We start from the raw sequence: 12,928 nt of genomic DNA, 5'->3' as shown, positions 1-12,928 counted from the left end.
AAACGAAGACCGGAGTCCTACAGCGCTCCAAGTATCCGTCAAGGTCACTCTCGCAAGCCTCCCACGCCTCGCGTATTACTTTTATCACAGGGGTATCGATTCATCCCTCCGGGGTAGAAAATCATTGAGAATCTTTGCGATGAGTCCTCCACGTAGCATAAGAATGGAAGATTTTACACAGCGGATGGCCGAGCTAAAAGAGAAAGCGCAATAGGCGGAAAGAAAGCGACGCACTCCGATAAAAAGGAGGATGAAGTAATGAGATAAGACAGCACGACGAAGAAGAAGTGTAGTCCAATCGGTGTTAGAGGAGTAGACGAAAAACGTCGAAGAGAGAAAGATAATCAAAGAAGAAGAGATGGACGAATGGTGAATAATGAAGAAACAGAGAGAGCAGAGAGAAAGAGAAGAAGAGTAGAAGGGAATGAAAGACTAATCGCGTTTAGCCGAAGAAGAAAACTGGAAGATTATCCTCTTTCTCTTTCTTTCTCTAATTCTCTATCTTTTTTCTCTTCTTCTTTGTCGCACTTTCTAACTCTTTCTTTCTCTCTCTCTCTCTTTTTCTTTCTCCCTCCCGTCACGTGCACCTGTCTTCGTTTACCTGGTGAACGCCCCGCCCCGGCCAATAGAGGTACAGCGGGCCTCGTGACGTCAGTCACGCGTACCAGGAGGCCCTAGGTGGAGGGGCGAGATCATCCACCACCACCTTTGGAGGCCACGAAAGCCTCACGGGGACCAGCAGCTAGCAGCAGCCAGCGGCGGTGGTCTCGCCGGCCGTTTGCCGCGGGGTGGGGGCAGGAAGAGGGGTACTCCTGGACCTGGTCAGGCCAAAGAAACAACGCAGGAGTACCCACCGAAACCCATCCTGCATTTCCCACCACCGGCTCGTCCGGAAAACGTGCGCTAGCTTCCGGACGTCGTTCGTCCGAGTTCAGTCAAGTGAGTCGACTCGCACGGTACCTCCTCTCCGACGAAAACGATTGCAAAGGGTTCCACTTCGGAAAGGCGGGAGCGTTGGCGCGTGCCAACGAGAATTTAAAGGGCCCAGTATCGGTAGGCAGAACATCGATTAGTCGAGGAAATCCGGCTTAGAATAATTCTCCGATTGAGTCCGACGACACCTAGGATGCAGAAAATCCTTTTTCGTAGATCTTTCGATCTGGTACCACGATTTGATAATATCCCGCTGTGACCGTATGTCTATTTGAGCTCGTTTCGGTGTCCACAAAAGAGAAAAAAAAGGATTTTTCTTTCTTCGGGAGCAACCTCGTGTAAATTCGCCGATCGATCGATCGCTTGTGTTCCGCTCAGGTTCTCCCGGTGAACCATCATTGGTTTTGGTCGGTCGCGCGCGGAGTTTACTCAACGCAACGACGGGGATCACATCGGTGGTAAGAGTGCGTGTACGGGGGGGTGTGTGATGCCCTGGTTATGGTTAAACGTGAGTGAGGTCAGTGGCAAGAGGCGGAAAAGAAGAGTCGGTAGCAGAACGTCAAGCGGATTGTCACCCTCATCATCGTCGCTGCCGCTGTCGTTGTTGCCGTCGTCGTCGTCGTCGCCGTCGTCGTCGTCGTCGCCGTCGTCGTCGTCGTCGTCGTCGTCGCCGTCGTCGTCGTCGTCGTCGTCGTCGTCGTCGTCGTCGTCGTCGTCGTCGTCGTCGTTGTCATCGTCGTCGTTCTACCAGCCGTTCTGGAGACGACGAGAGCAGTGACCGCGCAAGGTCGACCTCGAGGCAGAGGCACGCGATTATGGTGCACCATTATCATCGTCGCCGCGGCCTCCAGGCGACCCACCACTGTGCCATTGGGAGTCGCGTAGGCACATGCGTCTCGCTCTTCCAGGTTCTTCTGTTGATTCTCAGCCTCGGGCTGCCTGTGCTCGATAACGGTGGCCTTGCCCTAGCGTGCGGACCCGGTAGAGGTGCCGGCCGACGGCCGAATCTGAGGAAGCTTACTCCTCTGGTCTTCAAACAGCATGTGCCAAATGTCAGCGAGAACACCTTACCGGCGAGCGGACTCAGCGAGGGACGGGTGTCTAGATATGACCCCAGGTTTCGAGACCTGGTACCCAATTATAACACGGACATCATCTTTAAGGACGAGGAAGGCACCGGCGCCGATCGTCTCATGACACAGGTGAACGCGCGCACTTCTTTTCAGAAATAAACAAAGGTGCAAATAAATGAAGGGTGAAATATTACCTAAAAGAATAAAAAAGTGCGAAAAATTCTTACTGTTTCATTCCCGTAAATCATTTTTCATGTAAATTATTTTTTCCGACTATAAAAAATTATATGAATTTAAAATTATAATGGTTTTTAGCGTAAATTTGTGGATTAAGATAAATCCGCAATTAGGTGAATTAGAGTTAAGTCATATATAACGATTATTAAAAAATAAATGTATCCCTTCATTTACTTGCATCTGTAATTCTCTAATACGCGCCAGATAGCTTTAAGACATATTTATTTTAAAATGCCAATATTTATAAGTATCAGCATAATAACTGCAAATGAAATCGAAATATTATCATGAAGATGGGCGTTGATAATTCTAAATTATAAAAATCGATATTAATAGTACATTATTTGTGGCGGGTGTAATGTCGTCGGTGATAAAATGCAGTTCTGCTTCAAGTTGTGTCAAAGACGGCCGTCCTTGAAGCAGCCCGACTCGCCGGTGAATCATCCTACGAAACGACACCGTATTTACGGGGGATATCAGACGACCAATCGATCGGTTGATCATGGCCGCGTTTGGTCTCATATTAATTAAAGCGACAATCGGACGCGACGTTATCGAGATCGGCAATTTCTCGCTTCCTCATCGATTTGCCTGGGTGCAAAGCGGCGAAGCATGATAATTAGAAATCCCGGAAAAAAATACACTCGAAGACCTTTACATTAAATTTCGGTAATAACAGTGGTTGTGCAAATTTTACTAAGAGTTTGTATCGTTTTTTAAAATAAGAATAAGAGGGAAAAATATCGGTTATTTTTACATTCTATAATATACGTGATTTAATCCTTTAAAGACGCGTATACCTATAGCTTCGGTAATCTCGCAAATGGTCTGTATAACAATTAATACATTTGTCAAGACAGTACCTAATTTCCTTCAGTAATTTCCAATATATCGATCGACTCTGTCTCTTCCACGGACGACGCGGGCAGTAACGTGTGTTATTACTTTAATGCGTGTCACTCTGTACTCTGGTCCGTATGACAAACTGGCTACTGTACGTCGTTAAAACGTCGGCAGGTGATTCACGCGAAATGCTAGCCGGCGTGATAAGCGACTCGATCATGTTCGATCATGCTCCCTTCATGCGGATAGTTTATGTATTATACGATACTATTACGTTGCATGATTCTTCCTCGCTGTCAATTTCGACGTAATCGTATTTCTTCAGAGAGAGATCAGAGGATGTGTTTTCCTTTAGGAATTTATATTTTATATATAATAGGGACGAAATGGTATAGAGAACGTCAGATTAATGACGATTAGTTAGATGATCTTTGTGAACGATCTTTCTCATGTAAATTTGTCACTTGAGACTTAAAAATCATCCGCGGCGCTGTGGGAACCGAATGCGAGAAGAGGACATCCGATCGCTCGCCCGTCATCACCTTTAAAAAGCGAAGACTATTCGAGGTTTATTTCTCTTCCATGGAGGCTCCATTAGTGCTTTATTCATGCATTTTTTATCGGTGTTTGCCTTCCACTTGGCGCCCCCGCGAAGCGTGAAACGATTCTCCTAACTCCCGCTCCGTTGTATTCCAATTTGTAAGTCGACATCGCCGCGTCACACAAAAGGCAGCCTCGGCGCCGCGGACAGTGGTGCTTAAGCGGACAAAACCTGAATTCTTAGAAGCTTATCCAGAAAAATATCTAAATATACAGATGTAATCTTAAATTGCTGGCTAATATGGGGAATCACCATGAGAACGTGGCAGAGGCTTTCTAGATCAAAGCAAATTGCGACAAAATGTCTTTCATGCGTTGAAAGATATTTTATTCAAACACATTAATACTCTTTAATATTTACTTTTAATTTAATTTATTTAATATTAATTTTTATTTATTTTTAATTTAATGCTCAAAAATCCTGCTAGGCTACGCAATAATCATACTGTACTATCCAGAATATCAGATTTAAAACCCAAAGCTCAAAAACACTTTTTACCTATCTAATTTCTTTTGATCTTTTCTGATAACTTGACTTCCTTTAAAATATTATTTACAAATAGCGCCAAATGTCAAAAATGAGTGAAATGGCGAGTACCACTCTACGGGTGAAAAACGAAGTAGTTGAATACGAAGTAGTCAATTTCTTAAAACTGTTAAAAGCATTCTTAAAATATTCTTGAACTATCTCTCAACTTAATGTTTGGGCTTTTTGATTAAGTATCGTGCAGATGTGAGAAAATCGTGAGAACTTTCCGGATGACTCAATATTTTTGCTATGCGAAATATATCTATTATTATTCCTGTATGATATTATAATATTTATAATCCGCTGTGTTCGATTCTCGAAGGAATCAAAGATGCAAGAAAAATATATGAAGTAAAAAATATAATCTCTAGGAGGCGATGAACAAGGAAACATTTTTGAGTTTTTAGGCACATTAGGAACACAATTTATTCATTATAAATCCTCATATCATTCCGTTATGTTGTATTTTGTTGTGCAATATAACGAATAAAAGGAAATGATAAAAAATATATACTAGATATTGATTGGTACTGAAGTTTGGTACTGATATTAATTGTCTTAATATATAAAAAGTTTCGTATATCAATATATCATATTTAATGAAAAATAATTGAAACCATTGTGAGACCGTAAAATTTCTCTTTAGCTGGACCCCGACTAAGCAGAAAACGTGTGCGAATTTTCTTCAATAAGTTTAAATAGCGTCGCGCAGGGATACATTTTTGTCAATATATTAAAGGAAAAAAGCTCATTACGCCCTGTTCGTTAATGTTCGTTCTTATTATTTACCAGCTTGGTCGGGGGGTTCAGCTTTAGGCACCACTGCGTGCCGCGCAGCGCCGGACCGGTTGTTGCTTTGTGTAAACTAACAGCCGAGGTGGAAATACGAAGAGTAGACTTTCCTGGCCTCGTGTTTACCCGAATTTCGCAAAGAAGGGCCGCCTTTAGACCGGCATGCCGCTAAAAGAACAGAGAACCGGCATCAAATCTATCACCGTCGCAGTATTTTCACTCGTTCAAACATTACCACAAGATAACTACCGCCGTCACCGTCACTTATCTTTTTTTTCTGTCAGATACATGCTGTGCTTTTGAAGCACACCACAGGGTTACAACAAACTTGGGACACTTTATTTTATTTCGAAAAGTCGATCTTTTGTGTCGATATTTCTTGGCACAAAAAGCCGATATAATCGGTTTTCAAACAGTTAATAGGGATTGACCGAAAATCCGGTTCTTAGACACTTAAAAGTTCGAAAGTCACAAAACAAAAACTGTTGGATATAAGAAATTGGTCCAATGGAATGATCTATCTTTTTATAAAAATCCATAAATATTGTTAACACTTTCTATTTTTAAAATATTTTTTGTCCAAAAAAATTTTTATCGCAAAACGGCGATAAATTTTTACAAGGAAAATTGATGAATATTATACTATAATTCGCACAAAATTCGTGCAACGATTATACTTATCCAATGCTTTAACAATGTTTAATCTGATATGTTTTCGGACATGTCCGAGCATCGATGTCTCCCAAACTGAGCCGCGATCCGTCGGATTCGTATGTGTGCTCGTTAACTGCATGTTTCGTGTGTATAAATCTCGATCTCTATATGGAAATACATTTTTCCGCAATGAACATATAAAAAGATGACAGTTCAATGATATCGGGAGAGACTATAGACATTTTTTACTTATTCGTAAATAATGACGATTGCACGTCGAAACGCTAATGAAACATATGTGAAATATAATATTTGCTTTCGCAAAATAAAGTTATTCGCTACGGAGATTAATGTATAAACGGAGATTTTTCTTACTTCTTACCACCTCGGTTAAACTAATTTTTATAAGCACTTGTATAAACAGTGAGATTTATATAGACTCTAACACGGTAAATTTATAATGATAAATTTTCAGCAGTGACAAGTGCTCTGACTAGAATCATTGGTCTTGCTTGAAAATGTCAAATACGCCGCATAATTGCAATAATCGCAACCCAGCAATTAACAGAAAAGACAGTAATAAATTTGTATCTTATGTCTAATACTATAGATATAGTCGCGTTATCTTGAGCTTTCGTTTGCGAAAGTTGTAAGTTGGGTGACGTTATTGCGTAAGTTGTGCGACGTTATTGCGAGTCTAGAGCCTGTATATCTCTGGTACTCTAAAGTACTCATAGATAAATCGATACTTGAAAAAAAAATTTGACATATTCGATTCGTTCCGGATGATCCTGAAATTAACGTCGTTTCAAGTGTAGTGGATCGCGGGACTGAAATTTGCGTTAAACGACAGTAAGAGGTGTGCGCAAGAAACCGCGGCGAGGATAGCCGGACTCGAGCCGGCGAATAACAAATCGTCGGTAACGACTCGTCCTCCGGTCCGTTCGTCTGTCCGTCCACTTCGTCCTGCCGCTGCTCATCCTCGCGATCGCGCGCGGCGACTAGCAGCGCCGGTCGCGCGGAATAAATAGGGAGAAAAAGCGCGTACCGCGCGCCGGCTCTAAGTGATTGTGGGTAGTTTTATGGCGGCCATAACCGGTGTTTGGTTTAGCGCGTTAAAGCTCCCCCAATTACGGCAAATAAACCTAATAGCCGCGCTTCTCGTTCCTCATCCTGCTGTCCTTCTCCGTTCCTCCGCCTAACCGTTTGCTCTCCACACGAGGCTCTCCCCTCCCCTCCCCCTCGATTTCGTCAGATCGACCTCCTTTTCCTTCGTGCCTCTTTTTCTCTTTTCGATCTTTTTCCCTCTGCACCGTTTCATGTAATGTTTATAACGACTCGTGAATGCGATACGGATTTATCAATTGCAGAGCGACAAAGTTAAAGATGAGCTAACTTTGATAAGAGATATCGCACTTGTCAAAAGCAATTGTTGGTCTTGCGAGCGATTTTCATTCCATGGAAATTGCGTAGGAAACTAAAGCACACGCGATAAGATCGAATATTAAATTGCACCCGTTTGCGACACCCCATATAATCCCCGATTCAGAATAGTCGCGAATGACCACGGTGAGATCGAGACGGTCGCAATAAGTGCCCGTAGGGCATATAAAGTACGTCCCGAGCCGCTTGCAGTGACTTGCAACCGGTGTCCAATGACGGTCGATGATCAACCGGGTAATCCGATAAGCGCACGTGGCGGCACGTGATACGCTCCGAATGCTCACGAAGCTCGCAGGATCGGATTCGCGAACTGCGCGATTACAACTTGCCTCGATCGCCCAGCGCATTTACCGATTCCGTGTCGCGAGAGATCTTTCGCGCTCTGATACCGTATTCACGGAAACTACAGGCAATTCTGAACGACGTTGAAAGGCTAATACGTACGCTGACAAATGTTTTCTCTATTTTTAGTCCGCTTCCACTAATGTAGATTAATTTTAATTTCACTTTAATTTTTGATTGTTTTTTCTAGTTTAGAAGAAAATATGTGAGTTAAGAAATGTGAGTTAAACTGAAATTAAAATTAATCTATATTATAGTAGAGATGGATGTAACTGGGTATTTTGTGAGAATTTGATTTTGGAATCACACCATTTATGCATTCTCGAGCAAATCTGTTTCGAGTCGAAAGACATTTCAACAATAGGTGGGACTACTTTGGGTTTTGCGTTCGCATACCTTTTCTACCCCTTGATTTGAAAACCAACCGCGAGTCATAGTAATCAATCGACTAACGCGATAATCGGCGTTGTTGGAAGGCGATAAATAGACCGCTTTGCTTTCCCAAGTACGAGTTGCTTATCCTATACGAAAGTATAAGTCGGAAAAAAAGAGCGCTGATTACAGAGCTCTCGCGCGATCAACCTACACGCGCGCGCGCGAGTTCGAATAATAATTCACTCGCGCCAACGAAAAAATGGTGCCCGGGAAAATTAAGCATTCATCATATCGATACCGGTTAAATATCCCGCGGCCCCCGCAAAAATTTACGACGCGCGTTCACTGTAAATGATCGCACGTCCTGAGAATTTATTTATTAGCCGAGCCAACGAATAGGCGTCTATTTGCTGGCGGACAATAGCAACGATTTACGCGCAGCTGGCTTCGTTGTCGCAATATGTTTCACAGTTTCAACCTATTGGCAATGCAACTTTTCAATACGTATATATGTATTATATGTATACACAATATATAGCTCCTTAAAATTTTACTAACACTGTTGTATAATTTTATTAAATTTTATTGTCTTAAATAATAAGCAGTATAATAACTGGAGCATCTTTCTCTCTCTCTCTCTCTCTCTCTCTCTCTCTTTATCTATTAAATTTATTTATTAAATTATATTCGTGATCGATAAACATAAATACGGTCAAACTTTCGCAACCGCGGTACGCAATCGTGGTACATCCTCTCCGTGTCCGATGTTACTTATTGCCGGCTGTCCGTGACGGGTTTTACTAATGTGAGCACAGGATTAGCGCTGCCTTAACGTTCCTTTCGAGGGGGCTACCCGGCCTCTCGCGCGCCGTTATCTTCGCACAGGCATAACCTCGTAAATCCACGAGCATTTGTTTCCCGCGCGTCCAGACGTCGAGGTTACCTCCGTTAACCCCGATGCGATCGTTCATATCTTTACAGCGACAAATCGCTCTCCCTCCTCTCGATTTCCTTACGTTCCTCTCCTCATCTTTTTGATCCAGTCAACGACGTGAAACGACCGAGACGTTTTGAAACGGGTTATCATGTTTTCCAAAATCTTTTCGATCAGCCACTAATTCTTTTTCGCGGATCATTGCTTTTTCTTTGTCCGCGTCATTTTTTTTGAATGACTTCTAGGAGGATACATGATGACGTTGCTTTTCCATTGATTAAAATTGACGTGATGGCAAAGAATATGATTCAGAAGAACGTCGAGTTATACCGTCGTCTCTTTAAAGCCGACGAATCCTAATTTAAATCCTACCGACGTTTCAAAACAATTTTATATCGTGTATAGAACCAGTTATACAGATCTGCCTGCCTGCGAAGATGCAACCTTTTACAGAAACAGCGTACTCCGGTGTTTCTATTTCACTCAACTATCATCATCATCATTATTATCGCCTTGCTGTTCTAATAGAACTCATCGGGCTTCATCTGTCACGATGCAGCATATACAATGTTCAGGGCGGAACGCGTTAACAGAATGTGTCATCAGGCTTCGCCTACGCTTCAGAATATCCTTCCGCGCGCTATTTGCGAGAGAGGACTCTAACTAGATTCCAACTAGATTTAATTCTGACAAATGATACTGGACATCGTTAGAACAGATTCAACAAGAAGATAAGCTTAGGTTTAAGATAATTAGATTTTTATTATGACGTCGCCGATCAAATCCCTCTTAATGAACTTTAACGATGATGAAAGTGTCGATGGGAGTGATTTTTTTCATCTGTAGGATTTTTTGCAAACTTCTCTGTGAATGATGCTTAAGTTGCAAACCGCAGACCGAGACCGCGTATAAGCAGCAAAGAGGAACAGTGAGGAGCGAAAGCTCGTGGCGTCTTTCTTTCTCGCGCGCGGTGTTCGATTATGTGTGGGATAATGCGGCGACAACAAGAAAGACAAGGAGAGGATGGGAAGAGAAGGAGAGAGATAGAGTAAGAGCGACGACGAAATAGCGGAGAGAGGACAGCCGAAGAAAGAGAGAAAGGTATAGAGCGGGCGAGAGAACGGAGAGAAGAGAGAGAGGGGGGGGGGGAAGGAGGAAGGGAGGAAGAAGGGTGAGAGAGGAGAAAAGCAACGAGCGAGGAAGAGAGAGAAAGACGTAATCTGGTTGGTCCACCGGAGTTTCAACGGGGAAAGGATGAAGGAAGGGCCGAGGGCCTTCCAAGCGGCCGCCATAATGCATCGTGAGAAGTGTGCATGGGGTCAAACGGGTCAAAAGAACGTCATGGCGTTGCTCGTCCTTATGGCGGACTTACTTCGCGCGCCGAATGCCCCGCGATACCGCTGTAACCATTCGTCGTATCCCAACGGTGCCGACCGCGAGGACGACTTCATCGCTCGATTACGTCGAAGCACGAATCGTAAAAATGGCCGGCGATCGTATTCGCATCACGAGACACGGCCGTATCTCACGCCAAGTGTATGTACGCGCACAGCAGGCAGCGAGATGGACCGTGTATCTATATACGCGAGCCGTCTAGTTGTAGGAGCACCATGGATTATCGTATCTCAATAATGTCTGGACCGAACAAACTTCCAATAGGTTTAATTGATAACTGAAGTTTTTATATAATGAGCGTCTCCATTTTTGCATTATATGCTTTGATATTGCAAGCCCCTGACTTAACAAATTTATACTGACGCATCGAAAATCTAAAGCGATACTCGATTTTTAATATTGTATATTTATATATTAATATATATGTATATATAATTTTTTTATATACCAGAAATATAAATCTCCAAGGATAATATCTCTCCGCTTAATGTATTACAGTCTAAAAATAGATATTCGTTAAATCGATCGATTACAATTGTCAAAGAATTTTGTTGCGCGAAGAGAAGTTTTACAAAATACGAGGTGCATCAGCGCCTGTAAAGTGATCTTATCGACCACTTCCTTCATTCGCTACGAGCAAGGATCCGATGACCAGTTTGAGGTCGGCGATGACCGACGTGGGAAAGGATCGTCATCGCCAGGTCTTTTCTCGGGTCCTGGCTCTCTTGCTTCTTCTTTTTTTCCTATCCCTCCGCGTTTCTTCGTCGCGCACGTCACCTCCGTATAACTTATCAACTTATTACCTTCTTTAACGTCCGCGACAAAAGGCTAAAATTACCGTTTCATAACATTGTACCTTGCGATAAGATAAAAGGACAGAGTGCAAGATATATTTTCGTCGTCGTCGTCGTCGTCGTCGTCGTCGTCGTCGTCTCTCTCTCTCTCTCTCTCTCTCTCTCTCTCTCTCTCTCTCTCTCTCTCTCTCTCTCTCTCTCTCTCTCCATACTACCTATGCGTTTAGGCACGCGCTTCTCTCTCCCTCCCACCCACGTTGGGGCCCTGTTCAGGCACGCGTTTCTCTCTCCCTTCCACCGTTTTCTCCCTCGTACCCCGCTCAGGTACGCGCTTTTTCCCTATTACTGTGTTGCGCCCCGTTTTTTTTCCCCCGCTCGCACGTGCTGGATGTAGGAGAGGGGCGGAAATTGTATAATATTGTACACAATATATATATTTAAATTTAATCATATATTATTAAAAATCAAATACATACACAGTTTAAAAAATGTTTAAAAATTGAAAAAAGATTAATTTCGACGTCCATAACCGCGGGGACCCCTGCTCCAGGTGTTGTCACCACGGACGCCACGTTCACTGCCACGGGTGCCGCCATTTGTGCCGTGCCTGTAGCCGCGAATCCCACGTTCGTCGCTACCAAGACCTCATCCTCCGCGTCTATAACGGCGTATCCCACGTTCATTGCTTCTAGGGCCCCGTCCTAAGCGTCTATAGCCGCGTACATTGCTACCTGGTCGTCCCCCACGTTCGTTGCCGCCGCTCCCGACGTCACCGCGTCCGTCGCCCGCCGCTCCCCCGACGTTATAGCGTCCGTCGCCGCTTCTGGCGTCACCGCTGCCACCGGCGTCGCAAACCTCTTTCTATAAAAAATATTATTATTATTATTATTATTATTATTATTATGAATATATCGTCTCTGTGGACGATTCAGTAGTTGTATTTCTTACTTACTTCACTAATCCCAATAGTGAATAATGGCGGCACGTCATTATAATCTTCCGAATCCATGAAGTATCGGAAACCACGGAGTATCTTCCTCGTCTGCTCCTCGAGATCTTCATCCTCGGGGATGGTCAATGTGGCACCAAAATCAATGATGTCCCACTCGTCGTCGTCGTCGTCGTCGGACGGCACGTTTGTGGCGTCGAATACGGGGTACGGATAACTATTATCCACCATCTTAAACTGGCAACGTATTATATATCGGTGAACTGAGACTTCGCCAAGCAGGAACAGGCGAAAACCAGGGGAGGCACATTATAAAAAATGTGAAAAAAACGTCTTGTCCTTGAAGTTAATGTCGCCAAGCAGGAACACGCAAAGAGCATAAATGCGCATTTTAAAAAATATCCTTGAAGATGACGCGCTATATATTACCTGTTAGAAGTCACCGAATAACCGAGTTTTTATATTATCTACCCTTTGTAGGAGCAAACGAGCCCAACTACCAAAAATTCCTCCCGTTACGCATTTCAAATCTTTTATTTGAAATAAATATTTTAAGAGGAAGTAATCTTTTATCAAGTACAATAAATGCTATATATTTAAATAGAAAAAGGTGAATAATTCAAATATATTTTGAGTACAATATAAAAATGTATTAAACATCAAATAAATAACGTTAAACAATTAGGAAACCATTATCGTACAAGTAATATTATTATTAATCTTAACTACAGGGAAGGCAAAAGAAAATAAAACGTAACATTTATGGAAAAAAATCAAACGTTAATGTTTTTTTTATTTTCTCAAATCTTGCAATTCTTTCTGACGTTGCGACCACCAGTTATATATTTTAAATACATTCTGTAATGCGCAATTCTTAACATGTTTTTCACATCGCATAGTTTTAGTAACATCCATATTATTCAAAGATTCTATATTTTCATAATCAGCATCCAAGGTCTCGATGATTGCGTCATCTGTCGCAATGAGCATATTCGTCAGCCATTCTCGTTTTTCGTATCTCTTAACGTATACGAG

General features: G+C 42.8%; 1 protein-coding gene across 1 annotated transcript in view; it reads left to right on the top strand.

Annotated features, from left to right (window-relative positions):
* Positions 1 to 1,692: 1,692 nt before the first annotated feature.
* LOC105450135 (sonic hedgehog protein A) overlaps positions 1,693 to 12,928 on the top strand; it is a 37,783-nt gene continuing 26,547 nt past the window's right edge. The window contains exon 1 of the mRNA XM_011689838.1: positions 1,693 to 2,135. Coding sequence (XP_011688140.1) covers positions 1,749 to 2,135 — 387 coding nt within the window. The 5' untranslated portion in view covers positions 1,693 to 1,748. The remainder of the gene's footprint in view (positions 2,136 to 12,928) is intronic.

This window comes from Wasmannia auropunctata, unplaced genomic scaffold (assembly GCF_000956235.1).
Source record: "Wasmannia auropunctata unplaced genomic scaffold, wasmannia.A_1.0 LD336069.1, whole genome shotgun sequence".
Taxonomy (NCBI): Eukaryota; Metazoa; Arthropoda; class Insecta; order Hymenoptera; family Formicidae; genus Wasmannia; species Wasmannia auropunctata.
This window is presented reverse-complemented; position numbering and strand designations above follow the sequence as displayed.